The sequence below is a fragment of the Stegastes partitus genome, unplaced genomic scaffold (genome assembly GCF_000690725.1).
Source record: "Stegastes partitus isolate 25-593 unplaced genomic scaffold, Stegastes_partitus-1.0.2 Scaffold1157, whole genome shotgun sequence".
In the NCBI taxonomy this organism is placed as follows: Eukaryota; Metazoa; Chordata; class Actinopteri; family Pomacentridae; genus Stegastes; species Stegastes partitus.
This window is the reverse complement of record NW_007578888.1, coordinates 192,019-211,210: the sequence shown is the minus strand read 5'-3', so window position 1 is coordinate 211,210 and position 19,192 is coordinate 192,019. Positions and strand designations below refer to the sequence as shown.

At 41.7% G+C, this 19,192-nt stretch overlaps 1 protein-coding gene across 1 annotated transcript in view; it reads right to left on the bottom strand.

Annotated features, from left to right (window-relative positions):
- The window catches only part of LOC103368458 (E3 ubiquitin-protein ligase NEDD4-like), a gene marked incomplete at its 3' end in the record, with an annotated part of 41,517 nt that overhangs the window by 19,969 nt on the left and 2,356 nt on the right, over positions 1–19,192 (bottom strand). The window contains exons 3-5 of the mRNA XM_008296852.1: positions 12,336–12,417; positions 10,088–10,126; positions 9,607–9,660 (exon numbers count right to left, since the gene is read on the bottom strand). Of these exons, the coding sequence (XP_008295074.1) occupies positions 9,607–9,660; positions 10,088–10,126; positions 12,336–12,417 (175 nt within the window). The remainder of the gene's footprint in view (positions 1–9,606; positions 9,661–10,087; positions 10,127–12,335; positions 12,418–19,192) is intronic.

Sequence of the window (19,192 nt, the reverse complement as noted above, 5' to 3'; positions counted from 1 at the left end):
CCATTATCAAGGAACATAATAGACTGTTCAAGCGCCAGGGAGGGAGTACACTTGGGGCTTGTTCGTGCATTCTAACTTTCCCTTTGCATTGTGCGCTTTCATGGCAATTTGCATCTAATGTATTCAAGTGAAGCAATCAAACTACTTTCTCATGGCCATAGATGAAGTGTCTGTTGCCAGTACATGTTATTTAATTGCTCAGGCCTCTTATGAACCACCTGTGAGTCGTGGGGATTTAATGACTTGCCAACAAGTCTGCAATAAAAAAATATTGATGAACTGCTGTTGATGATTAGTTTAAGACTCAATAAAAATGCAGCCTGCAGTCTGCTGCGCTACACAGTGCAATGTTTCTTTTGAAAACTGATCAGTTAATCTTCAAGCTTTAACGTACAACAGAAGAAATGTTCAATGTTGTGGCATCTGTAAAAGTTGCTCCACTGCTGCATGAAAGCACTCCAGTCATAAAAAAGCATGAAGTTATGGAAACAATTTTCAGCTGAACTCTAAGTGTCGGGAAGTCTGTATTCACTTGATCTGATAATGAAATTTAATAATATTTGTGGTGCCTTTTTAACCTTAAGTCAGCAAAGAAGAGCTTTGAAAAGAGTCTATAAAACAGTTGATAACTTCTGCTTTGGTGCTTAGCACCTCCTTAAATCAAATATAGTTTTGTCAAACGTTAAGTAACAGTACAAAGAAGCAAAACAGACTCTGCAGACAGTAGGCTGCACAGTTGGTAGTTTCTCACAACTACACTGGCCTGGTAACAGTTTTTTACAGTTTTGAGGTCAAAGCATAACGCAAATACACTGGTTTATTCTGATGATCAAAAGGAAAAAGTGAAAGCAGTGTTGGGAATAGAAGTGAACTGTTAACAGACCTGGAATTCAATGGTGAAAGGTTACAAATGAGTCACATTAAAATGTTGAGTTATTAATGCACAGACACATAAACAAAAAACTTGTGAATGCATGTGTACTCTTTCATACACACACACACACATCTACCCACAGTAAAGTATTCCTTCCTGGAAAAGCCCGAACCACTACTGTGTAAACTGCTGCAGTATCTGCTTTCATTTCCCAAACCAACTTGACAATTCGCTTACTGCTTGCATAACTCTTAAGTAACTCAAATCAGTCGGTCATATCTGAACTAAGAGGGAGCAACAAAAGCAAACTGGATGACAGCATGAGCATGACACTATTTTATTATAGTCTCTCACATGTGTCGATGTGTAACCTCAATAAAAGTAAAAAAAACTGATTTATTTATCACCTTTATATTGACAACTAATGCTGCAATGTCTTTCTACGCTATCTCTAAGAAGTGATGAGTCATTTAATCCTCACCTGGAAATGTCATTTACTACCATGTAAATAAAAGTGATCATGTTGCTTTCAATTGATGAAATAAGCAGTGTCATATGGGACACAAGCCCTCTTAGGAAACATGGCTGTTTTTTATGCCTTAACCATAACAAGCATTTTAAGCTGTGGGTATGTGTATGCGGAGGGATATAATTGCAGAGTCATTAAAGGGTCACATTTGAGCCCTGCAGCTGCCTCCCAGGACCAGGTTACACTCGGAACGGGAGGGTGTTATGAACCACCAAGAGAAGGACGAGGCAACAGGGAAGAAGCTTGAGGCTTTAGACAGATGAAGGCCAGTACAAAGCTAGGTCATAAAAAGTAATAAATGAATAATAAAAGATAAACAGTTCACCTTGATCATGACACATTTACCTCTCACATACTTTTTGTTACGTGGTCATAGTTTCAGTTTCATATATCAGATTGGAGGATTTCCACACCATCTAATGTAGGTGGATTGCACTTAATTTTGTGATACACACATTGCTGGAAAACTGAAAGAATCAACAGCAGTATTTCTCTCTAGAAACTATGTCCCTGTGGCTGGATATCACAACGACAAATCGCAAACTGTTTTCATGTTTATGGAAAGAGATGCCTGCTGCGCAATTTGCAAGTCATTTGTTAAGATTGTAGGAAAGCAGATAAAACGATAAGGACTTGTGATGCTAACTGCAAGTGAAGCTACAGGAAGAAGTGCTAACAGAGAGGTTATGATATAGGGCGACCTGGAACAAGTCCAGACTGGCAGTGAGGTGTGAAAAGGCTGTCTCACCTACTCAACAGTCTCCGTGCTGACACGACTGAATTACAATGACATGCAACTCAGAGAGATGAGAGCTGACGGAGAAAAAAACCCTTCACAACAATAGCGATTTGAATCCCTCTCACGTACTACTTGACCAAAATAAAAACAGAGCCCCCGCCATCCATCCACAGTCCTGTCTCAGGTAAATATAGCCAGCCCAGTGGCCTGCAGGAGCTCTTTGTGAATGGCAACTGAGGGGTGTCAAAAGACAGGGCATGGCACAGTGGCATAGCTGTCTGCAGCTAGTCTGTCTGGCACACACAAATAAATACACACTCATGTTAGTCCATGCAGGGCTTTAAAAAGGGGCACTCCAACTCCAGGCAACCAGTTGGGGAAGACCTGTCATTATGGTCTAAATGAGGATTTCCTTGTTGCAGAAGGAAGAGGAAGCCTAGAGTCACACAATACCATGTGTCTTAAATAAGTCAAAGGAAGAGGTGTGTAAAATGCATTCAAGTAGGGCCTAAGTGCTGGCAAAAATACAACTACAGACTGCAGATGCAATTATGGCAAACGGCCAATGACAGCAAGCCATTAGTCTTATCATGCACGTCTTAGACTTCAACTCTGCCAAAATCTCAAAGATATTGTACCAGATCTTACATTTACAGCATCTGGATTCAAGGTTAGAAGCTTTTATCACACTGCAGATATGGTGTGTTGTCTAGACTTTGTGCTTAGGAACGATGGAGTAACTGCTGTATTAAAATGTAGCTCAAAAACTCAAAGCACCACCCACAAGAAACACAAAGTTTTGACTCTGAAATGAGACCTTGAACACAGCCGCACAATTCAAAACAGCAAATCCCATCTTCGTACTGTGGCAGATAGTTAAATAATTGCTGTATACAGTGTTTAAGTCGAGTCATGTTGTTTCCTAGTAACAGCAGTTATGTTTAGATTCAGTGTTACTCACCAGAATGCATGGTGGGATTTTTATATATTTTTTAACCTGCGTTGTTTACATCAAAAGAAACCTGTAGTGTTTTTTAATCACTGCTTTTGCTGGTGCACTGCTGTGTATATTAGCACAGTGGAATGGTGTGATCTATCAGCATTGGCCCCATGAATCAGAACAATTATTTTTGGGCTAAGTGGTTCTAACTTCTACATAGACATTCTGTAAAAAGAGGACAAATAAATATTGCTTTGTTTTAACATAAGCCAAATGAGCTGGGAAACACTACAGCAGATGAAATATCCCGGTTGTCCAGTGCAAATGATTTCAGTTCTCATTTTTAACACTGCCTCCAGGAGCCAAAATCCTCATGACAAATTACTTGGGACTGTTCCTAATGCAGTCAATGACAGCACTATCATTTAAATTTAAAATCTACGATGTATTATTTACAGCAGCAGCCTCAAGTTCAGTTTATTATTCTAATTTAAAATTGAAGGGAAAAAAATAGATGATAAAGCTTCTGTAAAGTCCAATATCCAAAGTGATTTGTGAAGCTTGTAAGCATCAAATTAGACAATACGACACGCTGATTATGAAATTTAACATTTAGATGAGTTTAGCCTCAAAGCTCGAGCTAAACATGAGAACAGACAGCAACATCAGAAGACTCCAGGCTTTCAGGAAACACTGATAGCTCTTGTGAAACTTCCTGATTGTTGTTTGGGCTGTAATGACATCTTAGTTCCTAATCACTTGCAGAGCAGCTGCGAGGATACGGATCCATACCAGCCTAGAACCACAGAAGACATGCCGCCTGCCTGCTCTCAAAATCAACAACCGCGCTCGAAACAGACTAAAGATAGAAACAGCCTACTCTTAAAGAGCACTGACTGCAGGGTAAGGGTATTATCAAAACTAAAGTGTCACATTTCTGTCAAACAGAAGGCAACAAGTGCATCGGGGCAAATTATCCATTCATCCGTACGCCTGTTCATGTTTTCTTTTCATAACCGAACTGGCTGATGTGTGTAAAATTTCAAATGCCTGTGGTTGCGAAGTGAAAGAAAGCCAGTGTGTGCGATTTCGCTCAGCAACTGTGTCTGTGCTTTTCAGTTCCCAGAATGTCGCCACCCTCTTCCTGCACCACACAGACCTCTCCTCATGTGGAGCGGATTCAGTGAGAAAATATGTTAAATACAAGACAACTTTACAAGTTAGATACGAAACTACAGACACACGTTGCATAAGTTTCCCTCTGATTCTTACATCCATGGCCTTATTGTCTCCCAGTCTTTTGGTCAAAGAACACACAAGCTTTCATAGATTCAACCAAATGTCACATGAGCAATACGAGGATTTGTTTACTATTTATTCTCATATTCATGTCTTTAGAACCAATTTGTCTATAACTCATGCGCGATGTTATAACCCCGACAGAGGCATTAAGGAAAAATAAGAACATTTCCATATAAAAAGTTGTTTCATCAACCTTTACCGAGGCCGGCTACAGTCCTACTAATGTTTTCCGATAATCTTTACCTTGGAATTATTCGCTGTCGACTCATTGCCAAGGCTCACATCCTGATCTCCACCTCCACCCGGGGTAAAATAAATCTTGAAATGCGGTTGCCTTCTGGGTGTTTCCCCACTGATTTTAAAAGTACACCCATTAGATCTGTTTCTTGCTTCTGTGTCCACGTCTGTTTGATTCTCCTCTATAGTCTGGCTCTCTGCATCACTTTTCTGATGTTTGTTCTCCAGCAACAGCCTCTGATGAGACGAGCTTCTCTGCAGTCGAATTCTGGGGTAACGCACCGTACGGCAACCCCTGGAGTTGCCGCGGCCAACATCTGTGCATTCTTCCAGGGATGCAGCAGCCTGTTGTCTGGCCTGACTCGGATCCTGGTTCTGATTTTGCTGGAGCTGAAACACTAGTCTCTGTGTTGCACCATTAACGCCAGGACACGGGTCGATGCTCTGCTGCTGGACGGACCAGCCGGCACCACCGTAAGGAAGAATTCTGAAATGCCGGACATCAGAACCGTCAGAAGAACTTCTCTGGATACAAATGGCGCCAACACTGATACCAGGCTGGCCTCTGCTAAATGTGGTATGGCCACTGGAACCAATACTGAAGACCCTGCGCTTGGGGAGGTTCGGCTCTGTCAGGACAGAGTTTAAAGAATCTGAGCTGCAGTACGGAGGAGGCGGCTGCTGTGGAAAGTCTGCTCGGGTCTGTGGTTCAGGATAGGCAGGCGCAGGTCCTGGAGGAGTATAACAAGGCGGCGGGACATCATCGGCATAGCCACTGGAATCTCCATTAGTTGAACCATTGGAGCGCTGGAGGGAGATGTGCATGGACGAGCTCTTGGTGGGACGCGGCTCCGTGTAGGCGGCGAGCTGCGGTATGAACATGGAGGAGCTGCGTTTCAGCGAAGGCTCCGAGTGCACGCCGAAAGTTGCTGATGGGACGTGCTGCGCGGCCGAGAAGTCCTGAGAAGGCCTCGATACCGGAGGCGGCTGCATGCGGAGGGCCGTGACCACATCACTCTCTCCCTGCTGCTCCTCAGAGTCTCCTTCCAGTATCTCCGGGGCTGTGTTGCTGCGGCCCGAGCCAAAGTACAAACGCAGACGCTGTGCCATTTTCACCTAACGTCCCACAGCTCCCGTTCCCTCTCACTTTCTCTCTCCTACTGGCTGTTGGTTCTCTCTTCTGGCTCCTGTCTCAGTCTCCTAGTGTCGCCCACTTCTCCTTTGGCTGGCTAGATGACTGATCCCCCTTTCTTTTTTTTTTCTTCTTCCATCCCCCCTCCCCGCTTCCCCCTCCCGCCCTATGCGAGTCTCTTCCACAACTTTCCTTCCCACACTAAACTGCACGGAAAAAAAAGAAGAAAGTCACACCACAAAAACATAACAGCCGGTGCAAAACAGCTGACAACTTTACACTACGCGCACTCAAAAGGAGTGGCAGAGTGAAGGCTAAAGGGAGGAAGGGTTAGGGGGGGAAAATAGAAAAAAGGAAGGAGGATCCCTCTATAACAAACTCTTAGCACTACCAAGCACTAGCGACAGACAGCAGAAATAGCCTAAGCCGAGTGACAGCCAGCATTCCTGACATGATTGGATAAGAGCGACCGGCGCTCCTGGTTTCCGAGGTGACAGAGGGTTGCCTGTCAGTCATGTGACTACAAATGGCCCCACCACCTCCTGTTACAACCCCACACTGCCCTCAAGTGCCAACTGGCCCCCCAGCTACATCCTGCATACCCCTGTCCATCCTTCCCTTCAATCACATGATCTCCTCCTCAACCCGCCCATTCATCTGCCTCCACATCTCTCATCAGGGTCCATGCTTCTAGTTCCATGTTGTTTTTAACTTCTTAATTTAGACATTACCTACAACCTAAATCCCTTAGCTAATACTGCCAATATGCTATGTGTCATAGCGATAATAGTAAAGATAACTAAAACACTTTTCTTAAAACATCATAGTAAATATAAACTCAACATCATTTCCTCATTACTGTAATAACTGAAGTCCACAACATCGCCCTTTCTCTTCATCTGCCATTTTCTTCAGGAGAGGGTAAATAGAGAGGAAGAGAATGAGAAGGAAAAGAAGGAATGCATCCATAAACAAACACACATCCACGTGACATCCTCCCTCAACTAATTACACACGAAGTCACAACATGAAGCACAGATTCTCTTGCTAATTTTTACCCACTAAATGTCTGGTTGAGGCAATCAGATCAAAAATGCAACAAGAAAAATCTGAAAATAAAAATTGTGCTCTGTTATGTCTTGTAGGTTGACAACCAGGGGGGGAAAAAAAAAAAAAGCATAAGGAAGTTGTTGCTAAAAATGAACCAGAAAAAAAAAGGCAGCAGCAGAGTAAAGAGCAGAATATCTGACAGATTGCATCTTTGATAAGGCAAACAGCACGGTCCTCTCTGGGGTAGGATGTGTCTACTTGAAACAGAATAGACATACACTGTCTCCCAAACACAGCCAAACACTTGGCTGGCTGGTGGATTTATAGGCCATTCTGCTTGCATCCAAAAAACCGTCTATGATACAACTCGGCTGTGATCCTCGTCTGCAACACTGAATGAAATTAGGCACACAAATTACGATGCTTAAGCACTTGTAATATACTATCTGGCTAGAATACAAGGGAAAACAAAAACACGTTTTACATACAGCATACTGTACATTCATGCTCTATTCTGCTCGGCAGCGATGTGATTCACCAGTGCATCAGCATGCGTAAAAGGGGGGTTTAGGCTACTTCGCCCTGCAGCCAGAGTTAGTGGAGGAGCTGTCCGCCTCCAGAACAGAACTGACAAAGCCCTTATCATAATTTGGCATTTCAGAGCTACATGGTCAGAAAGTAGCTGCCTTGTTTCAACTTCTATGACTGGTTCGACCTGTGGTTTAGCCCACAGTGTGTCACCTTATTTGTCTCAGAAAAAGAAGCTGCAACAAGCCACTGATGATCTATCACATTGGGAAGAAAGAAATAAAGGAAAGAGCAAAAATCAAAGCTCTGCATTGTGGACAAGAGGGCATCAAGGAGACAAGCGATATTGACTGGAGGGAGAAACCAAAAAGAAAAGACTGTAGTACAAGAAGAAATCATGGTTTGGCAGCTTGTTACACTTAGTGATGACACACTGCCTACAGTGTTAGGCACAGTCAATAAATGTGTGTGTGTGAAATGTTATGGAGAATGTTCTGTATAAAAGAAACAAAATGCCAATGTGTGGTCCAATGGCAGCAAGCCCAGCTTGCCAAATGACATAACATGCCTGCTTCAAACTAGACACTGCACTGTATTGTAGCTCTATTCAACTTCTTCCTTGAAATTCTATGTCAGCTCTCAGTCTCACAAATAGTTCTCCTATATACGGCATACTGTACGCACTTACAGTACTTGACATTTAGTGTAACTAGAGCATTTTGTAAGTAAACGCCAATCTCTCACACATGCTATTGCACAAGCTTTTCATCTCATCTGACAAATAAACCATAAATAATGGATACGAAGGAACAAGCAGCCCCTTCAAAGAAGTGCTGGCCAGTGGTGGAGGAGCTGCTTTGGCATGCACCTAGAGACAGACAGGGAGAACCTCCTCAGACATATAAGGAAAGGACCGTGCTTGAGGCTGAATGTGCTCTGTTTTCTTTTGTCATCTTCTTCTATATTGCAACAGAGAGCTCTCACTGTACTGAGGGGAAAAATTAGAGCTGCCCTTTTCCTAACGGGATGAGTGCCAACAATTCCCCCTTGCAGGGGCGTGTGGAACATGGAGCAATATATGTTCCGATTTTATCAGCATATGAATTACACACATTAAAGTAACTGAATGAGATTTCATCATGAAATCATCCCGTCTCCACGTCATTAAAGCTATCAGGAAAACTCAGAGTGTGCTGCTACGAGGACAGTCCACAAACTAAATCCCAAATCTTTCAACCTCCCACAACAGTCTTGCATTTACAAGAGTGAGCAGTAGCCCTGAACCTGTGAGGCCCAGACAGAATGCGCCTCATCCAGCCAAGAACACCTAAACTATGTTGGGCTGCATCCGCTGTTTGTTTTAGAAAACATCAAACTCAAGATCCAGACTCTGTAGGTTACTGAGAAGATGTAGCAAACAATTAACAAGGCAAGTGAAGCCTTTCGTGTATTTCACAGAAAAACGTTTTCATGATGTCAACAAGCACTTCACTCACCTCCGTCTTCCGCTGAGGACGGTTAACCAAGGTGAAGTTTATACACAAGTGTAAATCAGCAAATTGATTATCAGGGCCTACTTGAGCTGCTTTTAACTGCTGCAACACTTGACATTTAATCTAGTTGTCATGGCAACTGAGGGCCTTCAACGGGCTTAATTTCACAAGTCAAGGAAACTAGTGTTCTCGTCTGTGCGGGGAAATCTGAGAAATTTGACATGAGAGGAATGTAGGAGCTGTTAGTGGACGAAAATCCTACAGCCGAGCAATGAAGCCAGCAGACAAACAAAACACACTGTTGGGTGTACACGTTTGCTGGAGCCTACAGCTGAAGTCCTGTGATGTTAAATCTGGCAACGTGTCAAAGCGTTCACAGAAAAAGAAACACACGGGGCTGCAGATGGAGTCAATAAAATTCAGTCGAGGTTGTTGATGATTTCTGTGGCGAAATGAACGCAGAACCATTTCAGGAAAACGCAGTAATATCAGTTTTACGATCATCACACTTCATTTGGTGACACATTATGTTTTATTACCATAATCGAGACTGAAGCATAAAAAAGAAAGTCCTATTGGAGAGCTCGTTACTACCAAAAGAAAACAGATTGAGATGTCAGAATTTACATTTAGTAAGTAGTTTAAGGTAGAAACACTGCATGAAGTAAATTGGAAGAGGATTGTAAAACGATGCAATAAAATAAAAAAGAAATTAAAAATATTGTAGACATTTGTAACAGACGTGTCGTGACGGGTAAGAGGGTTTGAAGGGTGAATCTTACCAATCTGTTTTCATCAAACACCTCGAAGAGTAGCCTGTGATTCTGCGGACACACCTGTGTGGGCAACAAAATAACAGGGGAGATGTTACAGCTGTCACCCGGTGGTTATGCGGCGCGCAAAGCCGCCTCGATGTACGTACATGACAAACGCTGTACAAAACTACCTGCTTGCTTCTGCGTCACAATAATTCACAACTACTGTGGCTAGAAGGTGGTCAGGCGTCTAATCAGTGTAACATAGGACCGAACTGTAATTCTTTTATAAATAACCAGTGAGGAGTTGTCGTGCGCATGTGGCTAAGCTTGTAAAGTCTAATATGGTCTGCTTGATTGCAGTGGTGGAGGAGGGACTGAGCTCTGAGTTAAACTGCAACCAAAGATTAACAACTCTAGCACTACCACTCCAGAGTAAACAAGTGAAGGAGGCGTGAAGAAAGGCAATTCATTAAAGCACGCAAAGAGTTTTCAAATCTGAACTCACTCTGAAGTAGAATTCTTCGTTCCATTTGGGGTTGAGGGTCTGAAACACAATGTATAGGTATGGTTAGACAACAAGCAACAGGAACTGTGTGTTAAAGCACAGAGAACGCCGCCTTTAATTTGAAAAGAACACATGCATGAAACCTATCCAACTCAAAGCAAGACAAAGAGACCAAATCTCAGTGAGCCTCTTACGTCGTCAGAGGAAGTTTGGAGCAAACATGTCCCGGTGATTGGCTTTAGCCTTTAGATTAGCAGCCACGAGGATTTTCACCCACTTTCTGAGTGGATCGGCTGAGCAACTAAACTCCCCTGACTCCTTCCTTCTGTCTCACACGGTTGATATTTTATTGGCCTGAAAACTATGTGACACTTTCTCATTAAAATTCCTTTCGGTGATTGAAACGACTTAAACACCGAAACGTCAATGAAGTCTTAATTTCACGAGTCGCTCGGATTAATAAGCACGACATTTTACAGCAGCGGTAAAGTAGCGTCTATGTTAAAACAAGCGCTGAGAATTACACATGAACCCACTGCACTTTGACAGTCAATTTAATGCTAAAATCCATACACCGTGATGCATAATCCATGAGGAAATAATGTAAATAAACAGAGCAGCATGCCTAACATCAGCGCCTGGTATACGCTCGAGGCAACATCTAGACACTGATGGTGGTCTCGGACTGGCTCTTCACTTTTTTTTTGTCATTTTTCATGTCATCTTGCCACGAGCCAAACTCTTAGCTTCAGTAACAAAGATTCCATCAAAGGTGTCCCACTTAAAGACACACAGAGCCCAGAGAAGAGCTGAGCAGTGATGCTTCTTTTTCTGCTCCACATAGCAGTGCATTGTCAGCTATTTTTATCCTATAAAGCAACCATGTCCACTGGCAGCATATGTCTGCCAGCATGGAGGCCTGAGCTGACTGACTCCAGCAGAGGGTTTCGCTGGCAGCTACTTGTGGCTAACCTTAAGTACCAGGAAAGGAGAAATTTACAAGAAAATAGGAATATGTAGAGTCAGGCTATTGCTACATAAAAGGGTCACACTAGTAGATTATATATTTATGCAAATCCTAGCCTTGGAAATGAATAAAATATAATGCAGCAGAACACTACAGACTTAATGTAAACCATGCATTCCACAGTGCTGGAAATAAATCAAAATTACAGCCCACTTTGAAATTAAAATATCCTCTATACAGAGTCTGCATTAATTGCAAGTAATAGCTCCCCCTGCTGTGAACAGATTTCCTCCCCAAAATAGGCCACTGGGGGGAAAGAGCTCAGCCAATGTCTCCCTCTAGACTCTCCTGAACAGAAAAAGGAAGCCCTGCCTTCCGGTGCCTTCCTGTGGTTTCCTTCTCTCGGGATGACATGATTGCCTTGATGTGTAGGAAAGGTGGTAGAAGGATCTGGTGATCTCAGACCTGTGACTTGTAGTAGAGCGAACAAAGCCACATTTACTGGAAGTGGTTGCAAAGTAAATGTGTGGTGCAGGAGATGACTGTGTCAGGAGTGGCCGATCTGATACAATACAAACACGTTGGACTTCATTAGGTCTGAGGCCTTGTCCACACGTACACGAGTGTTTTTCTTTTTGCCTTTTTTTCCACATGCAAACACAGTTTTAGGTCAATAAAAATGTACGTTTTGGGTGAAGATTTTAAGAAACTCAGTTTGTGGTGTTAACATGTCGACAGGGAGAAGCAGTGACTGAGTTCTTTGTTGTTTTTTTTACTGTTAGTATGCACTACAGCTGCACTTACAAAACTCAGACTAGTTATTGCAGTAAGTATACCATTGGGACACACCAATTCATCCTAATATTGTCCCACCCTCATGAATTCGTCACAGTCTTTAGTGCAAAATGAGCTGTCTGTGTGCTCATGCAAGCCATTGTGACGTATCTGACTTCACTGTAACTCTGTGGGTCAAAATGTTTGATGTTGTGGGACACCCTGGTATTGTTGGTATACTACATTTGCCATACTACGCGTTGTGGCACACTAAATCTTTCTCTAGCATACTATATAGTACAACAGATAGGACTATGGACACACTAGTGTATCAGCAAACAACCCTCTGCTTCCTGTTTACACCGGTACGCACATGCCCAGTGGTCCTGTGTCATGCGTTTTCAGGCATGTTAAAATGAAAATGTATTAGTGTGGCCGTAGCCTGGAACCACGACAACAACAGCTACAGGTCTGTGTATCCAAACTACTTTTTAAATAACCACTTACCTTTTTAATAGTTTTCGTTTGGACTAAGGCAAGCTCTCTGTTTTCATCCGCAACATAGAGGGAAAGCTTGACGTAAGGATCGCTGCAGAAACAAAAAAAGAAGAATTTTGTTAACAAATCTGTGGTAAAACAAAAAAGAAGTGATAGAGCATTTCACACTTCTCTCTTTGCAACAGCATACCCAAATTCACAGGTACTAATTCGCTCCCCACAACCTTATGAATATTTCACTAATATTTTTAAAAATAGAATATATACAATTCTACAATTTCATTTAGCTTTTATCCAAAGCGACATACATCTGAGAGCGGATACAACCCAAGCAAGGATGTAGTCAGGAGAAAACAATCTATATACAAACAGCATTGCTAACAGGATACATATACTTCAGTACTCAAACCTAAACAACAAATTTCCAGTTAGCGAGAATAAAAAACAAAAAGCATTATTGTACGTCAAGACAGTAAGTCAATACTTCAACAGAAGGAAGAAAATTATTATTAAAATCATGCAACGATAAAGTTAGACTCTGAACAAATATGAAGAGGCAGGGTTTGACACACTTAAGTCTTCAAGGGAATCGGGGATCCCCGTCTTGTACAACAACAAAGAACAAGCCTAGTTTCCCTAACCTTAATTCCTCTCTAACATCATATTAAGCACGGACAAAGGGGCTACACTTAAGCTGCCAGGCTACACTAACACGCTGCTTGTTTCCACACCTGTAACCTGAGCCAGCCCAGCAGATAAAACTGCCTGCATTTGGGTATTGTGAGATAAGGCTATGATGTCTCATTGACAAAGAATGCTAAAAATAGAACGTGCACAACATTTTGAGGCGAGCAGTACAAATAGTAAGCCGAGTGAGTGTATTTGACTGCGCTATTTAAAAATACCCAAATGGTTTATTTGAAGGTGCTGACAGGGTAGAAGTCTCCGGAGAGTTCTGGATAAGAAAGGCAGAGCTTAACAATTCACTAGGCAGACCAATTACTCTACTGATGCCAGTCCCGACGGGCGACACGATGTACAGTGTCGGGTTTTAACTTCTCAAAGAATCTCCCTTTGAGGAAAAACTTCTCATAGGTTTGTGTGTGCGTGGTGAGAGTGAATAGTAACGCGACACATTCTTTGCACTTGCATGGTTTTAATCTTGCAACAATTAATCCAGAATAACACTGAAATATCAACCTTCTCTTGTTGATCAAATATTTGATTAATTTGTTGTTTGCTTCAAAAAGCTTCCAATAAAGTGTCACTCCTTTGTCATTTTCTCCTCCCCCACTGTGTATTCTGAAATAACTTCTATCAATGTATATGAAGACAACATAACAGATGATGTAATTCTCCAGTGTGGATGTAAAAACAGCAAACTGCAGGCTACAAGAAGAAAACAGGCACACAATCTAATTCTTCACAACAACACAGTTCTGTATCTAGTCGTGGTACGGAGGTTTCAAACGTCTCACTGGACTTAAAGAGAAACTAACTTTTAAATGTGTGACTAAATTAAATGTGTTAGATTTCCAAACAGTAATTATAGTACATCATTTTCATTTTGGCTACTAATTCCTTCTTTTCTGTACGTCCCTAAGCAGTAATGTGTGATACCAGGTTCACTGACACAACAAACGTGTGAGGAGAAATGGGAGAGGCACCACAAGTCAGAGCAGTGAACCTCACAAGTCAGAAGAAAAGACAAAAGATTGGCAGAGGTCAAAAAAGAAAGTGACAAACAACAGGGTGAGACAAGAATAGCCCTTGGAGCAACAATAACACGATAGAGAGGAGAGCACCAGCAGCTGCGTTTCTGAACACACTCGGAGAGCATCTGCTTTTCTTAACCAGTAACGTAGTTTTGCACGCAGGCTTTTCCTATGCATTGGCTGCTGTGCTCAGGTTGATGTGGGTTACCATTTTTCTGTCTATGCTGATTAGAGCTTTATTCAACAAAGCACACGTAGCAGAAGTTAGTTAGTTACACAAACCATGTCAGCGTCTAGCATAGCTGGGTTTATTCAAATGCCGCATTTATTGCAAGGCGTATCTCTCAGTTGATTTCATTCAGCCGCCATTTAAATGAATTGTGCAATCCGTCTGTTCGGAGTTGGTTAAGTTGTTTCCTTGTCAATATGTAACCTGGATTGTTATCAACAAAGGTTAAGGTCACGTTGCCACCTGCCAGACTGTATGCGTAACTTCGCTGATCCCAGGCAGCGCTGGATGATGAACATTACCACCAGGTATCAGCGAGAATTTACAACTCAGCAATTGAGTAACAGAGCCAATGCACATACTAGCAGCCACCAGACAGTATCTTCTGTGTTGTATCAAGATGATGGAGCGACCTGTTCACTTATATTAGTTGAGTTACTTATTCAGCGACTGGCAACAGCTGCTCAACTGGAACAGATGTCCACAAGTACTGCCGCAGCAACTTTTTTAAGAGCTTGAAATCAGTCAGTATTTATTCACACTTTTTAAAACAGACTTATATTTAGCTTAAACATTGTTGGAAGCATGGAATCAGGGCGCTGCTGCTTCTAAATGTTAGCATCGTTAGCAGCTACAGCTGCTCTCTGCTAGGTGACACTCAGCTTGCAGCCTGCATTTGAAAATCTTGGTTTACCATTAGCATGTGCTTCACGGGGCTAGCTAATCCAACAGCTGCCAGAGACCTTTTGACAATTTAGTGCTGCAAAGTTCATCAACACAACTGTCACAGTTTGCAGTTAGACAAACCGCAAGGTGCTCTCAATCCTTACAGGTGGTCAGCAAACACACGTGTAACTCCATCTAATTAAAGATTACAAATGAACAATTAGTCATTTAAAATCCCCATTTCTGCTGTTGCGCACATGAACATCTGCTGACACGTACTTGTTGTTATAATACTACTTTTCTAGTCCACAGGAGTCGACTGCGAAGACTCCATTGCATATATGTGTATTAGGTTCTATGTTTCTACATATTTTGAGCAGAAACACCACTGCTGAGCATGCACACTATTCCCTTATTAGCAAAGTCGCTTTGCAGACAAACTGTGGGCTGTACTGGCTGTACGCAGGTGTGTTCACATGGACTTGAGCACATTTAGGGAGATTTGTATACCAAATCTAAATTTATATCACATGACTCCTCCCAGATAAAGAAACACTGCATAGTCACTCAGTCAGCAAACAGTCCTGACAAGAACATTTAAGAACACAACGGCTGTGGTTTCATCTGTTTTCAGTCACAATAACCAGATAAGGTGTTGACTTGACATGGGTGGACAGTGCGTTTGCTATTTTGTGTTGAGATGCTGATTTTGGGTTTCTGGCATGATCGATTGATAAGCTATTTTCCAGTAGCACTGACAGCATTAAACGCCCCCAGCATCCTGAACCTACAACTTGTTGCCACTGAGGCCACATTTCTCAGCAAACGTTACACAGTCTGAGGTTTGAAAGTTAATTTGAAACAAATTTCAAAACATCTATAAATGTTTTTATTTAAATCTGATTTGCCATAATCTGTTTCAGTGGATTTATTTTTGCCATCCGGACTTCATCAGAAACAGCAATCTAATTCCAGTATAGATATACCTAAGATTAGATTTAGTCTGCCAGCTAGAGCACAGCCTTGCATTCATTTGAAGGAAGCAGTTAGTGAGGAGCAAAGGAAAGGGCAGATGGAAGATGGACATATATTAAAAAATTAGCTGCTAATGTACTCCGGGCAAAACTGGTGGTGCTTGATTGCTCATTAATGTCTCAAGGAACCCCACAGCTTGTAATTGTGTGTTTGTGAGGTTCTGCGATGTGCTGCGACTAAACAAAAACAAAGAGCCTACTGTATCTAGGCTGCACTGAGACATCTTCTTGTCTCCTTCCCTCTATTAACAAAAATCCTGCTGGGGTAGACAGACAGGCTACTTCTGGTCTACACAAGATGAAAGATCCCATGGGCTGCTCGATTCAAAATGTGGCTCAGTCCACTTGTTGTTTGATTGCATGCAAGTTCTTTGGGTTTCTATCAACACCTCTCAGAAACAAAGCCTGAGAGTGTTTCGTTTAGTCCAAAATAACAAAGCAGGATGCGATATAACTACGTGTCTGTAATACAGCAGCAACGGCGCATTTGGAGCAAAAAAAAAAAGAGGAAAAGAAAAAGCCGACACTGTTTGAGAATCTTATGAGGTGACAGACTGCCAAATCAGCACTGTCTCCTGTGGTAGCCAGCCACACATCAAGACCTCATTCAGTGTTTCTTCATTACAGTTCAGCTTTCTCCTGAGCCAGGCTGAGCTGTCCTGCCAGCAGGGCATCAGGATGCTAACACAGGCACTCTGGCATGTGAGTAGCACTCACACAGTGCTAAACATGCCAAGCTCTTTCGCTGACAATGTCTGCTTTCTCATAGCTCAGATACAATGCATTACTATGATCAACAGTAGGAACAGTGTTCAAATTTAGATGAGGCTTGCCCTGGTAACGGGGGGATTTCAGCGAGATATCAACTGTGCACAAGCTTCAGTTTTCTTTGCTGTTTCGTTTCAAATAGCTATTGCTTTGTCTCCTGCATGTACTGATGGACCATCTTGTTGCAGAAGTTACAGTTCAGCATGCAAGTGGCTGTTTGGAGAATTTCCTGAGTGGTCACTGCTAACATACTGCTGCATGCGTTTGCATAGCATTGTCATGTACAGACCTATTCAGGCATTCAAGTGTACTTATGTTGGCAAAAGAACCAGTTAGTGAGCTGTCAGTTCAGCCTTCTAAGAAATTGCTCTCGAGGGAGTGTCTTGTCAATAATGTATACAACATAAAACAAAACAGCACAACTGCCACTGAACATATATGGATGCTTGGATCTTGAAATAAGTTTCACCCTCTCCAAATGACCAACTAGTGAATAGAAAACTGCCTTCGCCCTAAGTCGGCTGGGATAGGCTCCAGCCCCCCCGCGACCCTCGTGAGGATTAAGCGGTGTATAGATAATGGATGGATGGATAGACAACTAACTGATTGAACCCCAAGACCCACCGGCTGCTTTGAAAGTCATGTTACCGAAAAGAAATTACGTTTATCAGAGCCACAAACTGTAAAAACAGAAAGAATTGTTGGATTTTCATCTTACAGACACTTCTTGTGACATGCTGTTCGATAGAAAAATGTATTCACATCTAAGCCTAAAATTGTGCTTCTCTTTAAAATCCCATTATTCTCAATGTCTCATTTAATAATTCTCCAAAAAATCAAATTTGCTCTCCCCAAATCCGGCAAAAAAACAAAAAACACACACTTCTTCGTATGGCTATGAAGCCATTAGAGAGCTGTGTGACGTGACAAAAAGTCAGGGACTTTCTGTATGTTTGTGCATACAGCATGTAAAGTACCATTTTCCTTCCAGTATTTGTAACACTTGCAGGGAAGCTGGAAAATGTTGCATATGATGATTAGGTTTCTTTAAATTTTGTTAAGTAAATAATATTTAAGGAAATTCAAACAAAAGCTTATTTACTGATTTATGGCTTTTTTTTTTGTTAGTTTGGTTTTTTTGCTATACTGCAGAGAAGATATTTTTGAGTTCCCTCTACTTTTAGTCATGGTTGTGTTTTTTTCAATAGAGCTGCAGGACTTTATATTCCTGTAAAAAGAAAAATATCCCACAGTGAATACAAATGTGATGGGAGGAAAAAACACCTAGAAACTTAAAGTATAAAGAGGGTTAAGTGATTTTTAAGCATAAATGCCTTACATTCACAGGTTCCTACTTGTGTTTATTAACAGATTAATCAAAAATATAGTCATAAGTTACAGCTCTATTCTATTCCTGTACACATGTCTTGGTATTTAAAGTTCCTTCTCGCTCAATGTGTTTCAGTCGATGTTACTTTGCTTGGATGTTTTGAGCTTCATTACACTGTATACGTGCAGGTGAACCTGCTTTCAAATGTATTTGTAATAAAGTTGCAATTTCCCTGGATAAAAGACGCATATTCATAAGAATTCTTATTGCACATGAGCAAAATGATAGCAGGTGGTGTCGGTGGTGTTGGTAGCAGTGACAGCTAGTCACTCAGTGTACCGTTAATTTATGATCACATTCTCTTAGTGCAAATACAAACATGTAGGTGATCACAATACAAGGAGCAGACGTCAGACTGCTTATCAACACAAAATGTACAATAACCAAAAAAAGATTTAAAATGCAACTCCGCAGGAGAATTATAACGTCATGTAAAAACTGTCTTAACAGTAGATCACACTTCAGACATGGGGAGAAGACTCTGAGGGACACTTTAAAGATCCTGAAAAGTTTAAGTTTAACATCAGTGTGTTCCCACATGTGAGAAAGTATGTGGCATGTATAATTACTCGTCAAACTGTAACAGTAGTGGGTTACAAGTAGGATAGGAGAAGCAGGGAGGTAATCATTGATTAACACTTGGAGTTCAAGGTCTTTGTAACTTGAAGGAATGTAGAGAAAGTGCGTAACATTCGGTTGACTGAAGTAGGCCTTCTAAGTCAAAGAGCAGGATGTGAAATGCAGCTAAAGTGCCTGTACTTGATCTTAAGTTAGGCTTTCCTCAGCTAAATGTTGTTGATAAATCATTAATATTGACTGAAATATTAAATATTGTGTGTTATAAAACTGATCTGTTAAGACAATGACAATACGTGTATAATCTTAAATGTAAAGGACCAGCAAAAATATTCACATAAGTCTAGTGTGGTGAAAGATGTACAGGGACAGAGCACCTGGCCTTCACACACATGTCACCATAATGACAGGGTGACAACACAGCCATTCCTCCACTGAGAATCCTCCAGTGAAAACAGCATCTTGTGGTGTGTTGCAAATGATTCAGT